Source organism: Chiroxiphia lanceolata, chromosome 3 (genome assembly GCF_009829145.1).
Source record: "Chiroxiphia lanceolata isolate bChiLan1 chromosome 3, bChiLan1.pri, whole genome shotgun sequence".
NCBI lineage: Eukaryota > Metazoa > Chordata > Aves > Passeriformes > Pipridae > Chiroxiphia > Chiroxiphia lanceolata.
The window spans coordinates 115875302-115902637 of NC_045639.1; the positions used below are offsets into that span (position 1 = coordinate 115875302).

The 27336-nt window shown below is 53.3% G+C and overlaps 1 protein-coding gene across 3 annotated transcripts in view; it reads left to right on the top strand.

Moving 5' to 3' along the window:
* NCOA1 (nuclear receptor coactivator 1) overlaps window positions 1–27336 on the top strand; it is a 107143-nt gene that overhangs the window by 65160 nt on the left and 14647 nt on the right. For all 3 annotated transcript variants that reach the window (XM_032683125.1, XM_032683126.1, XM_032683124.1), the window contains exons 6-16: window positions 534–711; window positions 2781–2960; window positions 6478–6570; window positions 7540–7680; window positions 10121–10268; window positions 10945–12280; window positions 12823–13024; window positions 13985–14167; window positions 15825–15933; window positions 22174–22342; window positions 24990–25316. In XM_032683125.1, the coding sequence (XP_032539016.1) occupies window positions 534–711; window positions 2781–2960; window positions 6478–6570; window positions 7540–7680; window positions 10121–10268; window positions 10945–12280; window positions 12823–13024; window positions 13985–14167; window positions 15825–15933; window positions 22174–22342; window positions 24990–25316 (3066 nt within the window). The remainder of the gene's footprint in view (window positions 1–533; window positions 712–2780; window positions 2961–6477; window positions 6571–7539; window positions 7681–10120; window positions 10269–10944; window positions 12281–12822; window positions 13025–13984; window positions 14168–15824; window positions 15934–22173; window positions 22343–24989; window positions 25317–27336) is intronic.

A 27336-nucleotide genomic window follows, 5' to 3' on the forward strand; every position in this document is an offset into this window, starting at 1 on the left:
TACACAGATCCAGCCGAGTTGAGAGAGGCACAGGGAGGTTCTCCAAGCCCTTGGGAACATCCAGACCCCATTCCTGACTTTTTTTTCCACCCCAAACCAGGCTCATCCCTGATTTTGGGGCCCGGTCAAGTCAGAGCCTCTGGGATCGCTCCGATCCTGGCTCGTTCCTCTCCCTCCTTGGCAGATCCCAATCCTTGTTTAACCGAATCCTGACCGGAATACACAGATCCAGCCGAGTTGAGAGAGGCACAGGGAGGTTCTCCAAGCCCTTGGGAACACCCAGACCCCATTCCTGACTTTTTTTCCCACTCCAAACCAGGTTCATCCCTGATTTTGGGACCCGGTCAAGTCAGATCCTCTGGGATCGCTCCAGTCTTGGCTCATTCCTCTCCCTCCTTGGCGGATCCCGATCCACGTTTAACCGAATCCCGACCGGAATACACAGATCCCACTGAGTTGAGAGAGTCACAGGGAGATTCTCCAAGCCCGTGGCAACATCTGGGAAACCCGTTCCCAACTTTTTTTTTCCCCAGGCCCTGGACGGGTTCTTCTTCGTGGTGAACCGGGAAGGGCGGATCGTGTTCGTGTCGGAGAACGTGACGGGATATCTGGGCTACAACCAGGAGGAGCTGATGAACACCAGCGTCTACAGCATCCTGCACGTGGGCGACCACGCCGAGTTCGTCAAGAACCTGCTCCCCAAATCCTTGGGTAAGGGGGAAAAAAAAATGCCCGGGAAAACGCCCCCGGGAAGGGCGGGAAATGGCGGCCTCGGAACACAAGGTGGGGGGGGGGGTTGTCGTTCGTTGCTCGTTTTCTTTTCCGGGATTTATTTCGGAGTTTGTCTTGATGAATCTTGAGTTTCGAATTTTAGTTTGGGATTCATTTTTTAGGATTGATCTTGCTGACTTTAGAATTTATTTCTTAATTCGGTTTTAGAACTTATTTTGCTATTAATGATTTAATTGATAATTAAAGCACATATAAAATCATGTTAGATATTCTATTACTTAATATAGATGAATCACAATACAATGAATTACTATTATGCCTACTATTAATTTTTATTATTATTTATTTATTAATATAGCAGATATATTATGTATTTTAATAATTCACATAGAATGAACATAATACAATTATTATTACTATTATTACTATTATGAATTATTTTCTATTTTCAATTTAATTGATACAGCAGATATAATGAAATTATGTTTTATTAGTTATTATCTAGTTAATAGAATGCAATTATTAATTATTACCATTATATATCCTGTTAATTGCCAACATATTACAATGATCCACAAGCCTTTGCCAAGTGAAATATGTTTTTCCAGTGAAATATCATGGAATCCCAGACTGGTTTGGGATGGAAAGGGATTTATGGATGGGCAGGGACACCTCCCGCTATTCCAGGTGGCTCCAACCCGACCTTGGACACTCCCAGGGATCCAGGGGCAGCCACAGCTTCTCTGGGAATTCCAGTCCAGCCCCTCCCCACCCTCCCAGCCAGGAATCCCTTCCCAATCTCCCCCCCAAATCTCCCCTTTCCCACTGGGATCCATTCCCTGGCTCCTGGCATTCCAGGCCCTGATCCCAAATCCCTCTCCCGCTCTCCTGGAGCCCCTTCAGGCTCTGGAATGTTCTCCAAGCTCTCCCGGGATCCTTCCCTTTTCCATCTGGCCATTCCCAGCTCTCCCAGCCTGGAGCCAGAGCTGCCATTGGATCCATCCCCAGCCCAACTCCTCCCTGGGAAGGAGTTCCGGGAACAAGGGGGTTCCCTGGGAATCTTGGGGCTCAGGGAAGGGTCTCCCTTCCCCTTTCCCGCCTTTTCCATCCCCACATTCCATAAAAATCCCTCTGAGTGGATTCTGAGTGTCCTTTATCCTGGAATCCTGGAATGTTTTGAGTGGGAAGGGACTTTAAATCCCATCCCATTCCATGTTCAGGGACACCTCCTGCTGTCCCAGGTGGCTCCAACCCGGCCTTGGACACTCCCAGGGATCCAGGGGCAGCCACAGTTTCTCTGGGAATTCCAGCCCAGCCCCTCCCCACCCTCCCAGCCAGGAATCCCTTCCCAATCTCCCCCCCAAATCTCCCCTTTCCCACTGGGATCCATTCCCTGGGACCTGTAATTCCAACCCTTGTCCCCAGTCCCTCTCCCGCTCTCCTGGAGCCCCTTTAGGCTCTGGAATGTTCTCCAAGCTCTCCTGGGATCTCCGTTTTTTTGGCTTAAATTCCTTTGGAGCCGCATCCCACGGGAATTGTTGGCTGAGAGGCAGAACTCCAGCCTGTCCCAACCCCTCAGCTCTTTTCATGGATCGGGAAGAGCAGGAAAACTTCACCTTCTGCTGGCAAAATTCCTTGGATTGCTCTGGGTATCCATGGAAGATGTTGGGGAGGGTTAGAAAATTATCCGGTTGATTCCCAGGGTTTTTTTGGGAAAAACTGGATTGCAGGAATAATTCCAAGGGGGAAAGTTTGTGGTGCTGTGGGGTCAGATCCCGATGCTGATTATCCCGGAAATGAGGAGGAACCCTCACGGAAAAGTTCCATTTCTACGGATGTGGAAAAGCCCCCGGGAACGTCGCTTTGGCTGGATTTGGAATCCAACAGCCGGAGAGGGCCGGGAGCGTTCCCAAAGCTCCGGAAGCGGCTCCGAGGGAGCCTCCGAGGGAAGCTTCCCTCCCGTTTCCAAGGGATCCTCGGGAATTCCGGGCGGATGCGGATCCTGACATCCCTCTTCTTCCTCCTTTTCCCGCTCCCTCTCTTCCCAGTGAACGGGGTGCCGTGGCCTCAGGAAGCGAGCCGGCGGAACAGCCACACCTTCAACTGCCGGATGCTGATCCGGCCCCCGGATGAGGCGGGCACGGAAAACCAGGAAGCGCGGCAGCGCTACGAGGTGATGCAGTGCTTCACCGTGTCCCAGCCCAAATCCTTCAAGGAGGAGGGAGAAGGTAGGGATGGGGCGGGATAGGGTGGGATGGGATGGGATGGGAGGGGGTGGGATGGGATGGGATGGGAGGGGATGGGATGGGATGGGATGGGATGGGGATGGAGTGGGATGGGATGGGATGGGATGGGATGGGATGGGATGGGATGGGATGGGATGGGATGGGATGGGATGGGGTGGGATGGGATGGGGTGGGATGGGAGGGCAGGAGAACAGGGATGGGATGGGATGGGATGGGATGGGATGGGATGGGATGGGATGGGGTGGGATGGGAGGGCAGGAGAACAGGGATGGGATGGGATAGGGCAGGAGAAGAAGAGGGATGAAAGGGCAAGGTAGGAAGGAGAAAAGGGATGAGATGGAAGTGCAGGACAACTGGGATGGGATGGGATGGGATGGGATGGAGATGGGATGGCAGTGCAGGAGAACAGGGATGGGATGGGATGGGATGGGATGGGATGTCAGGAGAACAGGAATGGGGATGGGAATGCGGGAGCCCAGGGATGGGATGGCAGGGCAGGAGATCTGGGATGGATGGGATGTCAGGAGAACAGGGCTGGGATTGGGAATGCAGGAACACAGGGATTGGATGGGATGGGATGTCAGGAGAACAACGATGGGGATGGGAATGCAGGATCCCAGGAATGGGATGGCAGGGCAGGAGATCTGGGATGGGATGGGATGGGATGTCAGGAGAACAGGGCTGGGGATAGGAATGCAGGAGCACAGGGATGGGATGGGATGGGATGGGATGAGATGGGATGGGATGGGCTGGGATGGGATGTCAGGAGAACAGGGATGGGATGGGATGGGATGGGATGTCAGGAGAACAGGTCTGGGGATAGGAATGCAGGAGCCCAGGGATGGAATGGAAGAGCAGGAGAAATGGGATGGGATGTCAGGAGAACAGGAATGGGGATGGGAATGCGGGAGCACAGGGATTGGATAGGATGGGATGGGATGTTGGGAGAACAGGGATGGGATGGGATGGGATGGGATGGGATGGGATGGATGGATGGGATGGGATGGGATGGGATGGGATGGGATGGGATGGAATGGGATGGGATGGGATGGGATGGGATGGGATGGGATGGGATGGGATGGGATGGGATGTCAGGAGAACAGGGCTGGGATTGGGAATGCAGGAGCACAGGGATAGGATGGGATGGGATGGGATGGGATGTCGGGAGAACAGGGCTGGGATTGGGAATGCAGGAGCACAGGGATGGGATGACGAGGCAGGAGAAGAAGAGGGATGGGGATGGAATCTCAGGCAGGAGCAGGAGCAACCCCCCTCCCACATTCGGCACCGGTTATTCCTTCCCTAAGGAATATTTTGCCACCCACCAAATCCCTGCCCATGGAATGACACGGGAGGGATGTCCCACATCCCACCTCGGGCCCAATCCCTGAGGATTTGGCACAGGGAGCGATCCCTGGGCTCCGGTGCCGGAATTCCCCTCCCAGTGTCCATCTCCTTCCCTGGATCAATCCATGGGATCAGTCTTCCACAGGGGATCGTGACTGGAAGGAATAAATTAGGGAATTTTGTGCTGCTTTTAATCCCAGAAAGTTCCACAATTAATTCCTTCCACTCTTCTCCAAGCCAATTTTTAGGGAATTTAGGCAGATCCTACATTTCCAGGGCGGGACAACCGAGGAAATGTAGAATTTTATTTTTAGAGTTTGAATTTAGAGTTTATTTTATTATTTTAGAATTTATTTGTGAATTTATTTTAAGGATTTATATTTTAGAATTTATTTATTACTTTATTTTTAGAATTTATTTATTAGTTTATTTTTAGAATTTATTAATTTATTTTTAGAGTTTATTTTAATAATTTATTTTTAGAATTTATTTTATTTGTTTATTTTTAGCATTTATTTTTAATATTTTTTTATAATGTATTTTTAGAAATTATTTTTTAATTTTAGAATTCATTTTTAAAAATTGAATTTAAGATTTATTTTTATTTATTTTTAGAATTTATTTTAATTATTTATTTTTCGAGTTTATTTTAATTATTTTTAGAATTTATTTTTAGAATTTTTTAATAATTATTTTTAATTTAATTTTAGAATTTAGTTTTAGAATTTAAATTTAGAATTTATTTTATTAATTTCAGAATTAATTTCTAGAATTTACTGTAATAATTTAATTTTAGAATTTATTTATTAATTTGTTTCTAGAATTTATTTTTAAAATTTATTTTAATAATTTCAGGATTTATTTATTAAATTATTTTCAGAATTTATCTTTTTAATTTTTTTAGAATTTCTTTTATTTATTTTTTGAATTTATTTTATTTTAGAAATTTTTTTAGAATTTATTTTTAGAAATTATTTTTTAATTTAATTTTAGAATTTTTTTTTTAGAAATTAAAGTTAGGATTTATTTGAATTTCTTTTTTAGATTTTTTTTTAATTTTAGGACTTATTAATTTGTTTTTTAGAATTTATTTTTAGAGGTTTTTTAATAATTTATTTTTAGAATTTTTTAATTAATTTTTGGGTTTATTTAATAATTTATTTTTAGAATTTATTTTATTAATTTTCAGGTTTATTTATTAATTTACTAATTTATTTTTAGAATTTATTTTTTTAATTTTTGGGTTTATTTATTAATTTATTTTTAGAATTTAATTTATTAATTTTTGGGTTTATTAATTTATTAATTTATTTTTAGAATTTATTTTATCAATTTTCAGGCTTATTTATTAATTTGTTAATTTATTTTTAGAATTTATTTTATTAATTTTCAGGCTTATTTATTAATTTATTAATTTATTTTTAGAATTTATTTTATTAATTTTCAGGCTTATTTATTAATTTATTAATTTATTTTTAGAATTTATTTTATTAATTTTCAGGCTTATTTATTAATTTATTAATTTATTTTTAGAATTTATTTTATTAATTTTCAGGCTTATTTATTAATTTATTAATTTATTTTTAGAATTTATTTTATTAATTTTCAGGCTTATTTATTAATTTTTTAATTTATTTTTAGAATTTATTCTATCAATTTTCAGGCTTATTTATTAATTTACTGATTTATTTTTAGAATTTATTTTATTAATTTTCAGGTTTATTTATTAATTTATTAATTTATTTTTAGAATTTATTTTATTAATTTTTGGGTTTATTTATTAATTTATTTTTAGAATTGATTTTATTAATTTCAGGGTTTATTTATGAATTTATTTTTAGAATTTATTTTATTATTTTATTTTTAGAATCCTTTAAGAACTTATTATTAGAGATTATTTTTAAATTTAATTTTCGAATTTATTTTTAGAACTCGTTTTTTATTTTAATTTTTGAATTTATTTTTAGACATTAATTTTAGGGTTCATTTATTGATTTATTTTGAGACATTAATTTTAAGATCCATTCATTGCTTTATTTTTAGAACTTAATTTTAGGGACAGCGGAATTAATGTAAGGGAAATCCGGGATTCCCTTAAAATTCCCTGAGGAATTTTGACGCATTCCCGGCGCTTTTTCCCCCCTTTTCCCAGATTTCCAGTCGTGTCTGATCTGCATCGCCCGGCGACTGCCCCGACCCGCCGTCACCCCCCCGGAATCCTTCATCACCAAGCAGGACACCACAGGTGAATCCCGGGAATCCTCCGGAGCGGGACGGGATATTCCGGGAGGGAAGAGGCCCTGGGATGCGGCGCCGGGCTCCGGAACGTCTTCCCGAGTTCTTCCCGTGTGGATAAAGCTCCGTGTGGGCGACACCCGGAGGGAACATCCCCCTGATCCAACAGCCCTCGGATTGAGGGGGCTGAGGGGTGGGAGGGAAAGATGGGAATCGTGGAATTCCAGGCTGCTTTGGGTGGGAAGGGAGCTTAAAGCTCATCCAGCTCCAACCCCGGCACCTCCCGCTGTCCCAGGGGATCCAACCCGGCCTTGGACACTCCCAGGGATCCAGGGGCAGCCACAGCTTCTCTGGGAATTCCAGACCAGCCCCTCCCCACTCTCCCAGCCAGGAATCCCTTCCCAATCTCCCCCCCAAATCTCCCCTTTCCCACTGGGATCTATTCCCTGGGTCCTGTCATTCCAGGCCCTGATCCCAAATCCCTCTCCCGCTCTCCTGGAGCCCCTTCAGGTTCTGGAATGTTCTCCAAGCTCTCCCGGGATCCTTCCCTTCTCCAGCCTGGCCATTCCCAGCTCTCCCAGCCTGGAGCCAGAGCTGCCATTGGATCCATCCCCAGCCCAGCTCCTCCCTGGGAAGGAGTTCAGGGAACAAGGGGGTTCCCTGGGAATCTCGGGGCTCAGGGCAGGGTCTCCCTTCCCCTTTCCTGCCTTTTCCATCCCCACATTCCATAAAAATCCCTGTGAATGGATCCTGAGTGTCCTTTATCCTGGAATCCCGGAATGGTTTGGGTGGGAAGGGATTTTAAGTCTCATCCCATTCCATGTTCAGGGACAACACTGCTCCGACCATCCCCTTCTCCTGAAGCCTCCCACATTCCCAAGCCTCTCCGTACCGGAGCGCGGGGGGCTTCTCCCTCTGGGGGGCCTGAGCTCCAGGGAAAATCCTCTCCATCCATCCATCCATCCACCCTCTTTCCCAGGGAAAATCATCTCCATCGACACCAGCTCCCTGCGCGCCGCCGGCCGGACGGGATGGGAGGATTTGGTCCGGAAGTGCATCTACGCCTTCTTCCAGCCCCAGGGCCGGGAGCCGTCCTACGCCAAGCAGCTCTTCCAAGAAGGTACCGGGATCCGCTTCCCGCCGGGAACGGGCAGCTCCGAGCTGGGAAGGGGTTCGGGGTTACGCGGAGCGGGAGGAGCAGCCGGAATTGTTGGGATTGAGGCTGTCAAGGCGGGGTTTTCCCATGTGGGATGACGCGCCCGGGGGGTGTTGGAGGATCGGGGTGGGCTTTCCAGGGATTTGAGGTGGAGCTGGGAATGTGGAATTCCAAGCTGAGATGGGTTCAGGGTTACACGGAGCGGGAGGAGCAGCTGGAATTTTTTGGTATCTCCGGGATTCAGGTTTTCCAGGCAAGTTTTTCCATGTGGGATAACACACCCAAGGGGTGTTGGAGGATCGGGATGAGTTTTCTAGGGATTTGAGATGGAGCTGGGAATGTGCAATTCCAAGCTGGGATGGGTTTAGGGTTGGACAGAGCCGGAGGAGCAGCCGGAATTTTTTGGTATCTCCAGGACTGAGGTTTTCCAGGCGGGTTTTCCATATGGGATAACACGCCCAGAGGGTGTTGGAGGATCAGGATCAGCTTTCCAGGGGGCTGAGGTGGAGCTTGGAATGTGCAGCTCCGAGCTGAGATGGGTTCAAGGTTACACGGAGCGGGATGAGCAGCTGGAATTTTTGGTATCTCCAGGATTGGGGTTTTCCAGGCGGGTTTTCCATGTGGGATAACACACCCAGGGGGTGTTGGAGGATCGGGATGGGCTTTCCAGGGATTTGAGATGGAACTGGGAATGGGCAGCTCCGAGTTGGGATGGGTTTAGGGTTGGGAGGAGCAGCCGGAATTTTTGGTATCTCCAGGATTCAGGTTTTCCAGGTGGGTTTTCCAGGTGGGATAATGCACCCAGGGAGTGTTGGAGGATCAGGATCAGCTTTCCAGGGATTTCAGGTGGAGCTGGGAATGTGCAATTCCAAGCTGGGATGGGTTCAGGGTTACACGGAGCGGGAGGAGCAGCCGGAATTTTTTGGTATCTCCGGGATTCAGGTTTTCCAGGCAAGTTTTTCCATGTGGGATAACACACCCAACGGGTGTTGGAGGATCGGGATGAGTTTTCTAGGGATTTGAGATGGAGTTGGGAATGTGCAATTCCAAGCTGGGATGGGTTTAGGGTTGGACAGAGCCGGAGGAGCAGCTGGAATTTTTTGGTATCTCCAGGATTGAGGTTTTCCAGGTGGGTTTTCCATATGGGATAACACACCCAGGGAGTGTTGGAGGATCGGGATGGGCTTTCCAGGGATTTGAGGTGGAGCTGGGAATGTGGAGTTCCAAGCTGGGATGGGTTCAGGGTTACACGGAGCGGGAGGAGTAGCCGGAATTTTTGGTATCTCCAGGATTGAGGTTGTCCAGACGGGTTTTCCATGTGGGATAACATGTCCAGAGGGTGTTGGAGGATCGGGATGGGTTTTCCAGGGATTTCAGGTGGAACTGGGAATGTGCAGCTCTGAGCTGGGATGGGTTTAGGGTTGGACAGAGCTGGAGGAGCAACCGGAATTTTTTGGTATCTCCGGGATTGAGGTTTTCCAGGCGGGTTTTCCATGTGGGATAATGCACCCAGGGGGTGTTGGAGGATCAGGATCAGCTTTCCAGGGATTTGAGGTGGAGCTGGGAATGTGCAATTCCAAACTGGGATGGGTTTAGGATTGGAGGGAGCGGGAGGAGGAGCTGGAATTTTTGGTATCTCCGGGATTCAGGTTGTTCAGGCAGGTTTTCCATGTGGGATAATGCACCCAGGGAGTGCTGGAGGATCGGGATGGGCTTTCCAGGGATTTGAGATGGAGTTGGGAATGTGCAGCTCTGAGCTGGGATGGGTTTAGGGTTGGGACGAGCAGCTGGAATTTTTGGTATCTCCAGGATTGGGGTTTTCCAGGCGGGTTTTCCATGTGGGATAATGCACCCAGGGAGTGTTGGAGGATCGGGATGGGCTTTCTAGGGATTTGACATGGAACTGGGAATGTGCAACTCCAAGCTGGGATGGGTTTAGGGTTGGGAGGAGCAGCCGGAATTTTTTGGTATCTCCAGGATTGAGGTTGTCCAGGCAGGTTTTTCCATGTGGGATATTTTGGGATTTGGGTGTGTTTTCTGGGAATTGCCCTGGATATCCATGGAGATGTTGTGGAGGCTTAGAAGATCAGTCAGTTGTCTCCCAGAGATTTTTGGGAAAAGCCAGGCTGTGGGAATAAATCCTCAGGGAAGGTTTGTGGTACTGTGGGGTCAGATCCTGATACTGATTATCCCAGAGGTGATATTTTGGGATTTTGGGTGTATTTTCTGGGAATTGCCCTGGATATTCATGGAGATGTTGTGGAGGTTTAGAAGATCAGCCAATTGTCTCCCAGAGATTTTTGGGAAAAGCCAGGCTGTGGGAATAAATCCCTGGGGAAGGTTTGTGTCTCCGTGGGGTGGGATCCCGCTGATTTTTGGGGCTGTTTCGGGCGTGTCCCCGCAGTGATGACCCGCGGCGCCGCCTTCAGCCCCTCGTACCGGTTCACGCTGAGCGACGGGACGGTGCTGAGCGCCCACACCAAGTGCAAGCTCTGCTACCCCACCAACCCCGAGGTGCAGCCCTTCATCATGGGCGTCCACGTCATCGACAGGTACGGAGCCGGGATCGCCCCAGCCCGGGATTTCCCGGCCGGGAGGGACCACCCGGGATAGTCGTTCCCAATCCCGCCGCGCCCGAGCGCTCCCTGAGCTCTGGAAGCCTTGGGAGACCATCCCGGTGCCCAATCACCCCCTTTTCCCAAAATCCATCTTAAACCTGCCCTGGTTCCAGTCATTCCATTGGATCCCACACAGGGATCGGTGTCTGTCCCTCCTCTTCCCACCGTGGGGAAGTTGTATCCAACTCTTCCCGTTCCCTACGTTGGGAAGAGGATCCGCTGGTGGTGCCTGGAGCTGGTTTGGAGGGGGGATCCCACTGAGGCTCAGAGCAGCTTCCCGGCTCCTGGTTATCCATGTTTTGCCAAGGGAGCTCCAGGGGAGGTTTCTCGACGCGCTTCCCATTCCCGGAGAATATTTTGGGGAGGGAGAGCGGCGGGGACAGGGCGGGGTGAGGATGTGGATGCAGATTCCCTGGATCTGGGGTTCTGTGGGTCTTCCCCCCCCGTGCTGGGACGGGAGGGAGTGTTGGGAATGTCATACCCGGAGAAGGGGGGATCCGGCGAGCCTCTGGAATCCCGTTTTTGGGGAGAACAGATCCAGGGAACGCCGAGCCCTCCGAGCAGAGGCGCCGAAGGTTTTCCAAAGGCGACGTCTCCTCTTCCTTTGCAGGGATCACGGGATGCTCTCCCCGCCGGAAAACCCCGGCTCCGGCATGTCCCTGCCGCGCTCCGGCCCCGCCCTGACCCCCAACGTCTCTCCGGGGCCGGGAATGGCGCTGCCTCCTCCTCCTCCCTCCGTCCCCAATTCCAACGGCACCATGGTGGCCGGCAACGCCGGCCAACCCTCCGGCTACGGATGTTCTCCCGGGAGCCAGCTGGGAACCGCCGCCGGCGTCGCCGCCTTAAGCCAGAGCCAAGGTGGCAACCACGCCCTGCCCCTCGCCGGCTCGCCCATGGGCAGCCCCGGCATCCCCCCACCGCCGCCGCCGCCGCCGCCGCCGCCGCAATTCCTGTCCCCGCGCCACCGCCTCAGCCCCGGCCTGGTGCCGCGCTCCCGAGGGCCCGGCAACCCCTTCTCCCCCGCCGTGCCCTCCATGCACTCGCCCGTGGGCATGGCCGGCGGCGGGAATGCCGGCGGCGGGAACGCTCGCCCGTTCCCCGGCGGCGCCGCCGTGCCGGGGCTGCCAGAAGGGCCGGGAACGCTGGTGGGATATTCCACGCCGCCGCCTCCGCCGGCGGTGCTGAGGCAGCTGAGCGGCTCTCAGAGCTCTCCCGGCCGCCTCGCCGGCAAAGCCGACTCCAAGGACAGCAAGGAGATCGCCTCCATCCTCAGCGAGATGATCCAGGCGGACGGCGGCGCCGGCGGTGCCGCCGGCGGGGAGGGCAAAGCGCTGGATTCGGGAATGCTGCACGCTGAGGGTGACTCCAAGTGCTCGCAGGCCACCAGCCACAAGCTGGTGCAGCTCCTGGCCAGCACGGCGGAGCAGCAGCTCCGGCACGCCGCCGACGCCGACACCAGCTGCAAGGAATCCTTGGTGACACTGGGAACCGGGAGCGCCGCCGGCACCGGCGGCACCAGCACCGGCAGCAGCACCGGCACCTGCCCGTCCTCCCACAGCTCCCTGACGGAGCGGCACAAGATCCTGCACCGGCTGCTCCAGGAGGGAAGCCCGTCCGACCTCACCGCGCTGGCCATGGAGCACGAGAAGAAGGAGAGCGCTCCCGGCGCCGCTCCGACGGCGGCGGCAGCTCCGGCGGCGGCTCCGGCGGCGGCGGCAGAGGCGGAGGCGCAGAAGAAGAAGGACGTGAAGGACCACCAGCTGCTGAGGTACCTCCTGGACAAGGACGAGAAGGAGCTGGGGGCGGCGCCGGCGCTCAGCCTGGACGACGTGAAGGTGAAGGTGGAGAAGGCGGAGCCGGCGATGGATCCGTGTCACACGGCGCCGGCCGCCATTCCCAAGGCTCCGGCGGCGGCCGACGAGGTCAAGATGGAGACGCAGGGGCAGGTGAGCGGGGTGGAGGGTTGGGGGTTTTTGGGGGGGTTTCCGTGGGATATGGGGGTGTGGGAGATGTGCCGGGGATTCTGTGGATTCCTGGTGCCGCCTCCTCCAGTGCCGGTTCCAGCTCTTCCGGTGCCGATTCCACCTTCTCCAGTGAGGATTTCAACTCCTCCAGTACTGGTTCCCCCTTCTCCAGCGCTGGTTCCACCTTCTCCAGCACTGGTGCCACCTCTTCCAGTGCTGATTCCACCTTCTCCAGTGCTGGTTCCATCTTTTCCGTGTTCAGGGACACCTCCCACTATCCCAGGCCGCTCCAGCCTTTCTTTGGAAAGGATCCCAGGGATCCAGGGGCAGCCACAGCTTCTCTGGGAATCCCATCCCAGCCTCTCCCCACCCTCCCAGCCCGGAATTCCTCCCCCATCTCCAGGATGCAGCGCCGGTTCCCTCTCCACTCTCGGTGTTCCGGGAATCCTCGGGAAGCTCCGTGGGCTCCAAAACCCCTCCTGCTGCCGTCGCTCATCCTGTTGCTTTTTCCCTTCATTCCGTAGTTTGCTGCCGAGCTGGAGCAGCTGGATCAGCTCCTGCCCTCGCTGGAAAAGGCGGCTCAGCTGCCGGGAATGTGCGGCCCGGAGAGGAGCGAGGGCGGCGTGTCCGGAGTGTCCGGAGTGTCCGGAGTGCCGGTGAAGCCGGAGCTGTTGGCGGCGCCGCTCCAGCCCAGCACCGCGGCCAGAGCTCCCACGGGACTCACCCGTAGGTGGCTCATCCCAAAGGGATGGATTTGGGATGGGAGGGAGAGGAGGGACAGCAGGGGGAGGGAAAAGCTCATCCAGCTCCAACCCCGGCACCTCCCGCTATCCCAGGTGGCTCCAAGGGAATCCAGCCCGGCCTTGGACACTCCCAGGGATCCAGGGGCAGCCACAGCTTCTCTGGGAATTCCAGCCCGGCCCCTCCCCACCCTCCCAGCCAGGAATCCCTTCCCAATCTCCCACCCAAATCTCCCCTTTCCCACTGGGATCCATTCCCTGGGTCCTGTCATTCCAGACCCTGACCCAAAGTCCCTCTCCAGCTCTCCTGGAGCCCCTTTGGGATCTGGAAGGAGCTCCAAGCTCTCCATGGAGCTCAGTTTGTTGCTTGAATCCCATGGAATCACATCCCATGGGGATTTGGCTGCTGAAAAACTTAGAAGCCCATCCTGGAGCCATCCCAGCTCCATGGAATCACAGGATTCCAGACTGGTTTGGGTGGGAAGGGACGTTAAAGCTCATCCCGTTCCAACCCCAACACCTCCCGCTATCCCAGGGGATCCAACCCGGCCTTGGACACTCCCAGGGATCCAGGGGCAGCCACAGCTTCTCTGGGAATTCCAGCCCAGCCTCTCCCCACCCTCCCAGCCAGGAATTCCTTCCCAATCTCCAATGCTCTGATATAATTCGGAGCTTATTCCCTGTGGAGTGCTGGTGCTTCCCTGAGCCATTCCCTGAGGAGTTGCCAACAACCAGGGCTTGGAATGGGATCATCCTTAAGGCCCCTTCCAACCCAAAGCACTCTGGAATTCCTTCCCTTCCCTTCCCAAACCTTCCCTTCCCAAACCTTCCCTTCCCTTCCCTTCCCAAACCTTCCCTTCCCTTTCCTTCCCAAACTTCCCTTCCCTTCCCGTGGCTGTTTTCCCTTGGCATTGACTCTCTTTTCCCTGTTTTCCCTGTTTTCCAGCCCTCAGTGGCGGGCAGGGCGTTCCGGCCGGCCGGGCTCCCTTCGAGTTCTGCGATCCCATGGATCCCGCCCAGCTCCGGCCGGGGCCGTGTCCCGGGAATACCGGGAGCCCCCACGGCCGCGGGCCGGCCCAGCCGGGAAGAGGCAGCGGGACGGCTCCCAATCCCTTCCCTCCGGACACAGGTACGGAGCTTTCCGGGGAATTCCCTGGGAAAATTCCAGGGCTGAGCTTCCAGGCTGGGCTCGTTCCCCTCCCCTCGGGTCATTCCCGCCCATCCCGGTTCCTCCAGGGATTTTCCAGCCCCTTTTCCAAGGGGGGGTAGTTCAGATTCCCAGGAACTGTCGGGAGTTGTTATCCATGGGATGTTGGGTTGGGAAAAGAGCCGGAGCGGAAACAGTCCCACCGAATTCCCGGCTGGAATCACCGATGGACGAACACCGCAGAGCTCGGAATTCCGGGATCAACAGGGGCTTTGGATAGACCTTGGCTTTCCAGGATTTCCAGAGGGATGTGGATAGATCTCGGCATTCCGGGATTTCCCTCAGCATTCCAGGATTTCCAGATTGATATGGAGAGACCTCGACATTCCAGGATTTCCAGAGGGTTATGGAGAGACCTCAGCATTCCAGGATTGCCAGAGGATTATGGATAGACCTCATCATTCCAGGATTTCCAGAGTGTTGTGGATAGACCTCAGCATTCCAGGATTTCCCTCAGCATTCCAGTATTTCCAGCGGGTTCCAGATAGACCTCGGCATTCCAGGATTTCCAGAGGGTTGAGGATTTCCCTCAGCATTCCAGGATTTCCAGAGAGTTGAGCACAGACCTCAGCATTCCAGGATTTCCAGAGGATTGTGGAGAGACCTCAGCATTCCGAGATTTCCAGAGGGTTGTGGATGGACCTCGGCATTCCAGGATTTCCAGAGGGTTATGGATAGACCTCGTCATTCCAGGATTTCCAGAGGGTTATAGATAGACCTCGTCATTCCAAGATTTCCAGAGGGTTGTGGATAGACCTCGGCATTCCAGGATTTCCAGAGGGTTATGGATAGACTTCAGCATTCCAGGATTTCCCTCGGCATTCCAGGATTTCCAGAATGTTATGGATAAACTTCAGCATTCCATGATTCCCAGAGGGTTGTGGAGAGAGGTTTTTCTGGAAGTCAAATTTCTCGGGAAAAGGATCCACTGGGTTAAAAAAACCCCGGGATTTCCGCCTTCAGCCCTTTCCCTCGGGAATTTGGGATTTCGGGATGTGGCGGATGAAGATTCCCAACCCTTCCCTTTTCCATCTCCCGCCTCTCCGGGTGATTCCCGGGATTTGTTGGATCTCCCATCCCCATCCCTGTTTCCCGTCATGTCTCCGACCTCCGTATCCCGGGATTTGGGCTCCGGGATCTGCTCCAGTTTTAATTTAACGGCCTTGGATCCTTTCCCGCTGCTGGAATTCCTTGGAATTCCTTCAGTTTTCCTTGGAATTCCTAACGGAAATGTGCCCAAAAGGGCGAATTCCGGGTGATTTTCCAGCTGGGATTTCCCCCTGGTTGGGATTTCTCCGGGATCTGCTCCAGCTTTACTTCGGATCCGGTGCCGGAACAGGGGCGGGAGGTTCTCCTGGATTTGGGATATGCTTTGTTCCTCTCCAAAACCTTGGATAGGAACAATTTTCCCTGGAATTCTTAAGGGAAATGTGCGATTTCCCCCTGGTTGAGATTTCACCCCCGGCATCCCTGAATTTCCCTGGAAAAGCGGCGTAACCGGAATACTTTGGGATGCTTTGGGATGCTGTCGGCCTTTTCCATGGATTCACCTCTCTCCATCCCGTTTTTCCTCCCTCAGGAATGCCGGAGCTGGAGCTGGGCGTCCCGGATCCGCAGTTTGGTCCGTCGGGAATGGGGGAGCCGATTCCGTGGCCGGAGCCCCGCGGAGCGCTGAGCAAACCTGAGGAGTAAGTACCACATTCCCAACCTTTTTTTCCCGGGAAAACAGGCGGGATATCCCAGCTCTGGGAGCGTCCCGCCTTCTTTTCCTGGAATTCCAGCCCGGAACATTCCCATTTATCCGCGGCAGAGCCAAGGATTTTCCAAGTCCTCCGACCGCCGGTCGGTGGTTTCTGACATTCCGACATTCCAACATTCCCACATTCCAACATTCCCACATTCCTCCCATTGTGTTCCCATGGCTTTGTGTTTCCATGGGATCCCGCTAAAATTACGGATCCCAAAAAAAAAACGGGTTCAAGTTTCCTCCACTAATTAAAAAAACTTCAGGAGACGATCCCGAGATCCCAGCATTCCAGGATTTCCAGAGGGTTGAGGAGAGACCTCGGCATTCCAGGATTTCCAGAGGGTTTGGATAGACCTCGGCATTCCGGGATATCCAGAGGGTTATGGAGAGACCTCGGCATTCCAGGATTTCCAGAGGGTTGAGGATTTCCCTCAGCATTCCAGGATTTCCAGAGGGTCCAGGACAGACCTCGACATTCCAGGATTTCCAGAGGGTTGTGGAGAGACCTCAGCATTCCAGGATTTCCAGAGGGTTATGGAGAGACCTCGACATTCCAGGATTTCCAGAGGGTTGAGCATTTCCCTCAGCATTCCAAGATTTCCAGAGGGTTCTGTATAGACCTTGTCATTCCAGGATTTCCAGAGGGTTTGGATAGACCTCATCATTCCAGGATTTCCAGAGGGTTGAGGATTTCCCTCAGCATTCCAGGATTTCCAGAGGGTTATGGAGACACCTCGACATTCCGGGATCTCCAGAGAGTTGTGGATAGACCTCAGCATTCCAGGATTTCCAGAGGGTTTGGATAGACCTCGGCATTCCAGGATTTCTAGAGGGTTATGGAGAGACCTCGGCATTCCAAGATCTCCAGAGGGTTTGGATTTCCCTCAGCATTCCAGGATTTCCAGAGTATTATGGAGAGACCTTGGCATTCCAGGATCTCCAGAGGGTTGAGGATTTCCCTCAGCATTCCAGGATTTCCAGAGTATTATGGAGAGACCTTGGCATTCCAGGATCTCCAGAGGGTTGAGGATTTCCCTCAGCATTCCAGGATTTCCAGAGTATTATGGAGAGACCTTGGCATTCCAGGATCTCCAGAGGGTTGAGGATTTCCCTCAGCATTCCAGGATTTCCAGAGGATTCTGCATAGACCTCGGCATTCCAAGAACTCCAGAGGGTTTGGATTTCCCTCGGCATTCCAGGATTTCCAGAGGGTTATGGAGAGACCTCGGCATTCCAAGATCTCCAGAGGGTTTGGATTTCTCTCAGCATTCCAGGATTTCCAGAGGATTCTGGAGAGACCTCGGCATTCCAAGATTTCCAGAGAGTCCAGGACAGACTTCGGCATTCTGGGATCTCCAGAGGGTTATGGAGAGACCTCGGCATTCCAGGATTTCCAGAGGGTTGAGCATTTCCCTCAGCATTCCAAGATTTCCAGAGGATTCTGTATAGACCTTGTCATTCCAGGATTTCCAGAGGATTATGGAGAGACCTCAGCATTCCAGGATTTCCAGAGGGTTGAGGATTTCCCTCAGCGTTCCAGGATTTCCAGAGGGTCCAGGACAGACCTCGGCATTCCGGGATATCCAGAGGGTTATGGAGACACCTCGGCATTCCAGGATTTCCAGAGAGTTGTGGATAGACCTCAGCATTCCAGGATTTCCAGAGGATTCTGGATAGACCTCGGCATTCCAATATCTCCAGAGGGTTTGGATTTCCCTCAGCATTCCAGGATTTCCAGAGGATTCTGCATAGACCTCGGCATTCCAAGATCTCCAGAGGGTTTGGATTTCTCTCAGCATTCCAGGATTTCCAGAGGGTTGTGGATAGACCTCCACATTCCAAGATTTCCAGAGAGTCCAGGGCAGACTTGGGCATTCTGGGATCTCCAGAGGGTTGTGGAGAGACCTCAGCATTCCAGGATTTCCAGAGGGTTATGGAGAGACCTTGGCATTCCAAGATCTCCAGAGGGTTTGGATTTCTCTCAGCATTCCAGGATTTCCAGAGGATTCTGGAGAGACCTCGGCATTCCAGGATCTCCAGAGGGTTGAGGATTTCTCTCAGCATTCCAGGATTTCCAGAGGGTTGTGGATAGACCTCGACATTCCAGGATTTCCAGAGGGTTGTGGATAGACCTCGGCATTCCAAGATTTCCAGGGAGTCCAGGACAGACTTCGGCATTCCGGGATCTCCAGAGAGTTATGGAGAGACCTCGGCATTCCAGGATTTCCAGAGGGTTGAGCATTTCCCTCAGCATTCCAAGATTTCCAGAGGGTTCTGTGTAGACCTTGTCATTCCAGGATTTCCAGAGGGTTGAGGATAGACCTCAGCATTCCGGGATTTCCAGAGGGTTATGGAGACACCTCGGCATTCCAGGATTTCCAGAGGGTCTAGGACAGACCTCGGCATTCCGGGATATCCAGAGGGTTATGGAGAGACCTCGTCTTTCCAGGATTTCCAGAGGGTTATGGAGAGACCTCGGCATTCCAAGATTTCCAGAGGGTTCTGTATAGACCTTGTCATTCCAGGATTTCAAGAGGGTTTGGATAGACCTCGGCATTCCAGGATCTACAGAGGGTTTGGATAGACCTTGGCATTCCAGGATTTCCAGAGGGTTGTGGAGTGACCTCAGCATTCCAGGATTTCCAGAGGGTTTGGATAGACCTCAACATTCCAGGATTTCCAGAGGGTTGATGATTTCCCTCAGCATTCCAGGATTTCCAGAGGATTCTGGATAGACCTCGGCATTCCAAGAACTCCCGAGGGTTTGGATTTCCCTCGGCATTCCAGGATCTCCAGAGGGTTTGGACAGACACCTCCAGGAAGTTTTTCCGGAGCCAAGGAAGTTCCTTTTCCTTTGGATTAAGTTTTCCAAGCTCTGTTTCGTCCTCTGCTCCAGCTGGATCCCGGATTTCTGCTGGAAAGGCTGAACTTTGGGATGGAAAACCTTTGGAACTTGCTCCGGAGAGCCGGGAGTTAAATCCCGGAGCGTTCCCTCATCCCAAACTCTTCCTGCCGGGAAGCAGCTTCCCTTCCAAGCCTTGCTGGTGCTGCCATTTTTTCGGGATAAGATCCATGGGGCCGGAACGATCCGGTGGTTTTTAAGCCAGGAATTCCCCTTTCAAATCCCGCTCTTTGGGGTGGGAATATCCTTGTTTTCCCGGCGTTTATTCCAAGCTCCGAGCCGGGACCTCGGAGACGTTGTTGGCTGGAAGGAGACGGATTTGCTTCCAGGGATTTTCTTCGGGCTCCCGCTTTTCCGGCGGGGTTTGGGAGGAGAACCGCAGGCTCGGGATCCGGGCGGGATTCCAGGTGGGAAAAGTCGGAGCGGCGGCGTCTTCCCGAAGCCTCCGTTCCCGCTGGATCAGGAATTCCAGGCATGTGTGGTGGGAAGAGGCAGCCCTGGAATGATCCAATTCCATGCTCTGCTTCCATCCTCCGGGAATGGCGACCGCCTCCGTCATCCCGGGACATTCCCATGATCCCAATTGGAAAAAGCCGGCAGAGCCTTTGGAATGCTGCAGGAACGGGAATTTTTCCTTTCGGGGTCGGAGAGAAGCCCCGGTGGGATGCGGGATGAGACCCCGGCTTGAGGAAATCCCGGGAAATCCTTCCTTTGGAAATCCCCAAATCCCCATTCCCCAAATCCTCCCGCCACATCCCGGTTCTCCCGTTCCGAGCCCGGCGCGCTCCGGGTCGTGTCCCTCCGATCCCGCAAGGTCCAACATTCCAACCGGGACCTCATCCCGTTCCCGGAGCGCCGGAGATGCCGGAGGATTTTTGGGACGATGCCTCTGGAGAGCTGCTCTTGGAGAAGGGAACACCTGGAAGGGGTTTTATGGGATCTCCGCCGGGAGCCGGAATTTTTCCTCCGGGTCAGAGTTTTCCCCTTAATCCCGATGGATGGAAAACCTTGGGAAGGTGAAGCCTGGGAGCACGACGGGTCGGGATCTCCGGGATCTCCTCCCGGAGACTGATCCCAAGCCCGGCCCGGAGCTGGGAGAGGAGGAGCGGGAATGACTGTTGGGTTATCCCAGGAACAACTATTCCCTCCATGGAAAAGTCAGGAATAATGGGCCGAAAAGTCCGAAATTCCCACCGGGTTTGACGACGGGAGCAGCTTTGGCTTTTCCGGAGGGAAATTATCCCGGATTTTCACTTCCCGGATCCGAGTGTGTCCCTTTTTCCCTGGATTTGGCTCCGACTCCCTGCCGGACATCTGGTCCTCATCTGGAGCCGGAAGGATGAACACGTGGGATCCTTGGGAATGGCTCCAGCCCTCTCCGGGAGCAAATCCCGCTGCCTCCCAGCGGTGACGTCATCGGAATGCCTCTCGCTCCGGGTTCGTCTTATTCCCAAAGGATTCCCAGGGAGCTCTGCAGGAAAGGCTCCAGCTGGTCCGGCTGCATCCAAGTTTTCCCACTTTTTCTCTGCCTCCTCCCGCTGTCCCGGCCGAAAATGCAGCCTGGGAAGCAGCAGAGATTCCATCTCCAAAAAAATCCTGTTTTCTGGGATTTGTGTCTGGGATTTGTGTCTGGGATTTGTTCCCTCCTCCCAAGCCCGGGATGGGCAGGATGAGGCCGCATCCCGTGGGATTGGCGGCAAAACTTTCCCAGCGATTCCCAAAGTTTAATTCCTTCCTCCTGGATGTTTTCCCTGGACAGGCAGTGCCTCAACTCCCAGCTGGATGAACTCCTGGGATTTATTCCCTCCTCCCAAGCGGGTTTTCCAGAGGGAGCTCTGCAGGAAAGGCTCTCCTTTGCCTCCGGCCCTACCGGTTGCATCCAAGTTTTCCCGCTTTTTCTCTGCCTCCTCCTGCTGTCCCACCCAAAAATCCAACCTGGGAAGCAGCAGAGATTCCATCTCCAAAATAATCCTGTTTTCTGGGATTTGTGTCTGGGATTTGTGTCTGGGATTTGTTCCCTCCTCCCAAGCGGGATGGGCAGGATGAGGCCGCATCCCGTGGGATCGGTGGGAAAGCTTTCCCAGCGATTCCCAAAGTTAAATTTCTTCCCTCTTGGATATTTCCCTGGACAGGCAGTGCCTCAGCTCCTGACTGGATGAGCTCCTGGGATTTGTTCCCTCTTCCCAAGCGGGTTTTCCAGAGGGAGCTCTGCAGGAAAGGCTCCCCTTTGCCTCTGGCCCTTCCGGCTGCATCCAAGTTTTCCCGCTTCCTCCTGCTGGCCCACCCAAAAATCCAGCCTGGGAAGCAACAGAGATTCCATCCCAAAATCTCCTGTTTTCGGGGATTTGTGTCTGGGATTTGTGTCTGGGATTTGTTCCCTCCTCCCAAGCCCGGGATGGGCAGGATGAGGCCGCATCCCGTGGGATCGGCGGCAAAGCTTTCCCAGCGATTCCCAAAGTTTAATTCCTTCCCTCTTGGGTATTTTCCCTGGACAGGCAGTGCCTCAGCTCCCAGTTGGATGAGCTCCTGGGATTTGTTCCCTCTTCCCAAGCGGGTTTTCCAGAGGGAGCTCTGCGGGAAAGGCTCCCCTTCGCCTCTGACTCTTCCGACTGCATCCAAGTTTTCCCGCTTTTTCTCTGCCTCCTCCTGTTGTCTCACCCAAAAATCCAACCTGGGAAGCAGCAGAGATTCCATCTCTAAAATAATCCTGTTTTCTGGGATTTGTGTCTGGGATTTGTGTCCGGGATTTGTTCCCTCCTCCCAAGCCCGGGATGGGCAGGATGAGGCCGCATCCCGTGGGATCGGCGGCAAAGTTTTCCCAGCGAATCCCAAAGTTTAATTCCTTCCTCCTGGATGTTTTTCCCTGGACAGGCAGTGGGTCAGCTCCCGGCTGGATGAGCTCCTGGGATTTATTCCCTCTTCCCAAGTGGGTTTTCCAGAGGGAGCTCTGCGGGAAAGGCTCCCCTTCGCCTCTGACTCTTCCGACTGCATCCAAGTTTTCCCGCTTTTTCTCTGTCTCCTCCTGCTGTCCCGGCCGAAAATCCAACCTGGGAAACAGCAGAGATTCCATCCCAAAACCTCCTGTTTTCTGGGATTTGTGTCTGGGATTTGTGTCTGGGATTTGTGTCTGGGTTTTGTTCCCTCCTCCCAAGCAGATTTTCCAACCGGGGATGGGCAGGATGAGGCCGCGTCCCGTGGGATCGGCGGCAAAGCTTTCCCAGCTTCCCGCCCCATTCCCGAAGTTTCATTCCTTCCTCCTGGATGTTTTTCCCTGGACAGGCAGTGCATCAGCTCCCAGCTGGATGAGCTCCTGTGCCCTCCCACGACTCCGGAGGGCCGGAATGACGAGAAGGCGCTGCTGGAGCAACTCGTGTCCTTCCTGAGCGGGAAGGACGAGACGGAGCTGGCGGAGCTGGATCGAGCCCTGGGAATAGACAAACTGGTCCAGGTAAACCGGGAAACTCGGGATGCAGGGAGAGGGAGGAGGAGGAGGTGGAGGGACAGGGAGTGGGATTGGGAAGCCAGAGGGAGTGGGAATGTGGGAGCCACTCCTGGGATTCCTGGAGGAGGAGGATTCCCGGTGTCTGGGAATGGGAAGCCAGGTGGGAGTGGGAATGATGGAAACACTCCTGAGATTCCTGGAGCATTCCCAGCATCTGATAACAGGAATCCGGGTGGGAGTGGGAATGCGGGAACCACGCCTGGGATTCCTGGAGGATTCCCAGAGGAGGATTCCCGGTGTCTGGTAGGGGGAAACCAGATGGGAGTTGGATTGCGGGAACTGTTCCTGGAGGATTTCCAGTTTCGGGGAATGGGAAAGCAGGTGGGAGTGGGAATGCAGGAACCAATCCTGGGATTCCTGTAGAATTCCCAACATCTAGTAATGGGAAAGCAGGTGGGAATGGGAATGCAGGAGCCCCTCCTGGGATTCCAGGAGGAGGATTCCCAGAGGAGAATTCCCAGTGTCTGGGAACAGGAAGCCAGATGGGAGTGGGAATGCAGGAAACACTCCTGGGATTCTTGGAAGAGGAGGAATGGGAATGGGAAGCCAGATGGGAGTGGGAATGCAGGAAACACTCCCAGGATTCCTGTAGAATTCCCAAAATCTGGTAACAGGAAAGCAGGTGGTAGTGGGAATGCGGGAACCACTCCTGGGATTCCTGGAGGATTCCCAACATCTGGTAACAGGAAGGCAGGTGGGAGTGGGAATGCGGGAACCACTCCTGGGATTCCTGGAGGAGGAATCCTGGAGGAGGATTCCCGGTGTCTGGTAGGGGGAAGCCAGGTGGGAGTGGGAATGCAGGAACTATTCCTGGAGGATTTCCAGTTTCTGGGAATGGGAAAGCAGGAACCACTCCTGGGATTCCTGGAGCATTCCCAACATCCGGTAAGAGGAATCCAGGTGGGAGTGGGAATGCGGGAACCACTCCTGGGATTCCTGGAGGATTCCCAACATCCGGTAACAGGAATCTGGACGGGAGTGGGAATGCGGGAACCACTCCTGGGATTCCTGGAGCATTCCCAACATCCGGTAAGAGGAATCCAGGTGGGAATGGGAATGCGGGAACTCTTCCTGGAGGATTCCCAACATCTGATAACAGGAATCCAGGTGGGAGTAGGAATGTGGGAACCACTCCTGGGATTCCTGGAGGAGGAATCCTGGAGGAGGATTCCCAGTGTCTGGTAGGGGGAAGCCAGATGGGAGTGGGAATGCAGGAAACACTCCTGGGATTCTTGGAAGAGGAGGAATGGGAATGGGAAGCCAGATGGGAGTGGGAATGCAGGAAACACTCCCAGGATTCCTGTAGAATTCCCAAAATCTGGTAACAGGAAAGCAGGTGGGAGTGGGAATGCGGGAACCACTCCTGGGATTCCTGGAGGATTCCCAACATCTGGTAACAGGAAGGCAGGTGGGAGTGGGAATGCGGGAACCACTCCTGGGATTCCTGGAGGATTCCCAGAGGAGGATTCCCAGTGTCTGGTAGGGGGAAGCCAGGTGGGAGTGGGAATGTGGGAACTATTCCTGGAGAATTCCCAATATCTGGTAACAGGAAAGCAGGTGGGATTGGGAATGCAGGAACCACTCCTGTGATTCCTGGAGAATTCCCAACATCTGGTAACGGGAAGCCCGGTGAGAGTAGGAATGTGGGAACCACCCCTGGGATTCCTGGAGGATTCCCAACATGTGGTATCGGGAAGCCAGGCAGGAGTGGGAATGCGGGAACTCTTCCTGGAGGATTCCCAACATCTGGTAGTGGGAAGCCAGGTGGGAGTGGGAACGTGGGAACTATTCCTGGAGAATTCCCAACATCTGGTAACAGGAATCCAGGTGGGAGTAGGAATGCGGGAACCACTCCTGGGATTTCTGGAGGAGGAATCCTGGAGGAGGATTCCCGGTGTCTGGTAGGGGGAAGCCAGGTGGGAGCGGGAATGTGGGAACTATTCCTGGAGGATTTCCAGTTTCTGGGAATGGGAAAGCAGGAACCACCTCAGGATTCCTGTAGAATTCCCAACATCTGGTAACGGGAAAGCAGGTGGGAGTGGGAATGCGGGAACCACTCCTGGGATTCCTGGAGCATTCCCAGCATCCGGTAAGAGGAATCCAGGTGGGAATGGGAATGCGGGAACTCTTCCTGGAGGATTCCCAACATCTGATAACAGGAATCCAGGTGGGAGTAGGAATGTGGGGACCACTCCTGGGATTCCTGGAGGAGGAATCCTGGAGGAGGATTCCCAGTGTCTGGTAGGGGGAAACCAGATGGGAGTGAGAATGCAGGAAACACTCCTGGGATTCTTGGAAGAGGAGGAATGGGAATGGGAAACCAGATGGGAGTGGGAATGCAGGAAACACTCCCAGGATTCCTGTAGAATTCCCAAATCTGGTAACAGGAAAGCAGGTGGTAGTGGGAATGCGGGAACCACTCCTGGGATTCCTGGAGGATTCCCAACATCTGATAGGGGGAAGCCAGGTGGGAGTGGGAACGCGGGAACTCTTCCTGTAGAATTCCCAACATCCGGTAGCAGGAGCGGGAAGTCGGGAACCCTTCCCGGGGGGAACTTCCCGGTGGCTCCAAGGCGGCTCTTTCCCGGCGCAGGGCGGCGGCCTGGAAGCGCTGTCGGAACGTTTCCAGCCCCCGGCGGGCACCGCTCCGCTCCTGCTGGAGCAGAAACCCGGAATGTACCCCCAGCCTTACTCCTCCTCCTCCTCCTCCGCCGCCGCCTCTCCCGCCGGAGCCTTTCCCGGGATGGCGCGGCCCAAGCCGTCCTTCGGAGCCGTGCCGGTGCCGCCGCCGCCGCCGCCGCCGCGCGGAGCCTTCCCGAATTCCCTGGCGGTGCCGCCCCGGCAGAGCCTGAGCCGCCCGCCCCCGGCGCCCAACCAGCTCCGGCTGCAGCTCCAGCAGCGCCTCCAGGGCCAGCAGCAGGTAAATCCTTCCCGAATTCCATGGGAATGGGAGTAATGGGGTTGAGGAGGGAGCTGGGAGGGGCTGGATCCGTGGGATGGTTCCAATGGGATGGGGTTCCGCAGGGAAACAGCAACCCCCGGCGGATCCGGGCTGGGACAGAGGGGGCTGGAAGGGAGATGGGAATTGGGAATCCCTCAGGAACTGCTCCAGGTGCATATTCCATGGGGTGAATCCCCTCAGGAACCGCTCCAGGTCCATATTCCAAGGGGTGAATCCCTCAGGAACTGCTCGAGGTGGATATTCCAAGGGGTGAATCCCTCAGGAACTGTTCCAGGTTCTTTTCCATGGGGTGAATCCCTCAGGAACTGCTCCAGGTGGATATTCCATGGGGTAAATCCCTCAGGAACTGTTCCAGGTGGATATTCCATGGGGTGAATCCCTCAGGAACTGCTCCAGGTCCATATTCCATGGGGTGAATCCCTCAGGAACTGCTCCTGGTCCCTTTTCCCTGGGGTCAATCCCTCAGGAACTGCTCCAGGTCCATATTCCCTGGGGTGAATCCCTCAGGAACTGCTCCAGGTCCCTTTTCCATGAGGTGAATCCTTTTAGGATCTGGTCCAGGTGGATATTCCATGGGGTGAATCCCTCAGGAACTGCTCCAGGTGCATATTCCATGGGGTGAATCCCTCAGGAACTGCTCCAGGTCCGTATTCCCTGGGGTGAATCCCTCAGGAACTGCTCCAGGTGCATATTCCATGGGGTGAATCCTTCAGGAACTGCTCCAGGTCCGTATTCCCTGGGGTGAATCCCTCAGGAACCGCTCCAGGTCCATATTCCCTGGGGTGAATCCCTCAGGAACTGCTCCAGGTGCATATTCCCTGGGGTGAATCCCTCAGGAACTGCTCCAGGTGCATATTCCCTGGGGTGAATCCCTCAGGAACTGCTCCAGGTGCTTTTCCGTGGGGTGAATCCTTCAGGAACTGCTCCAGGTGCATATTCCATGGGGTGAATCCCTCAGGAACTGCTCCTGGTCCCTTTTCCCTGGGATCAATCCCTCAGGAACTGCTCCAGGTGCATATTCCCTGGGGTGAATCCCTCAGGAACTGCTCCAGGTGCATATTCCATGGGATGAATCCCTCAGGAACTGCTCCAGGTCCCTTTTCCATGGGGTGAATCCCTCAGGAACTGCTCCAGGTCCATATTCCCTGGGGTGAATCCCTCAGGAACTGCTCCAGGTCCCTTTTCCATGGGGTGAATCCTTTTAGGATCTGGTCCAGGTGGATATTCCATGGGGTGAATCCCTCAGGAACTGCTCCAGGTGCATATTCCATGGGGTGAATCCCTCAGGAACTGCTCCTGGTCCCTTTTCCCTGGGGTCAATCCCTCAGGAACTGCTCCAGGTGGATATTCCCTGGGGTGAATCCCTCAGGAACTGCTCCAGGTCCCTTTTCCATGAGGTGAATCCCTCAGGAACTGCTCCATGTGCTTTTTCCATGGGGTGAATCCCTCAGGAACTGCTCCAGGTGGATATTCCCTGGGGTGAATCCCTCAGGAACTGCTCCAGGTGCATATTCCATGGGGTGAATCCCTCAGGAACTGCTCCAGGTCCCCATTCCCTGGGGTGAATCCCTCAGGAACTGCTCCAGGTGCATATTCCATGGGGTGAATCCCTCAGGAACTGCTCCAGGTCCCCATTCCCTGGGGTGAATCCCTCAGGAACTGCTCCAGTTGCTTTTCCGTGGGGTGAATCCTTCAGGAACTGCTCCAGGTGCATATTCCATGGGGTGAGTCCCTCAGGAACTGCTCCAGGTCCGTATTCCCTGGGGTGAATCCCTCAGGAACTGCTCCAGGTGCATATTCCATGGGGTGAATCCCTCAGGAACTGCTCCAGGTGCATATTCCCTGGGGTGAATCCCTCAGGAACTGCTCCAGGTCCCTTTTCCCTGGGGTGAATCCCTCAGGAACTGCTCCAGGTCCCTTTTCCCTGGGGTGAATCCCTCAGGAACTGCTCCAGGTGCATATTCCCTGGGGTGAATCC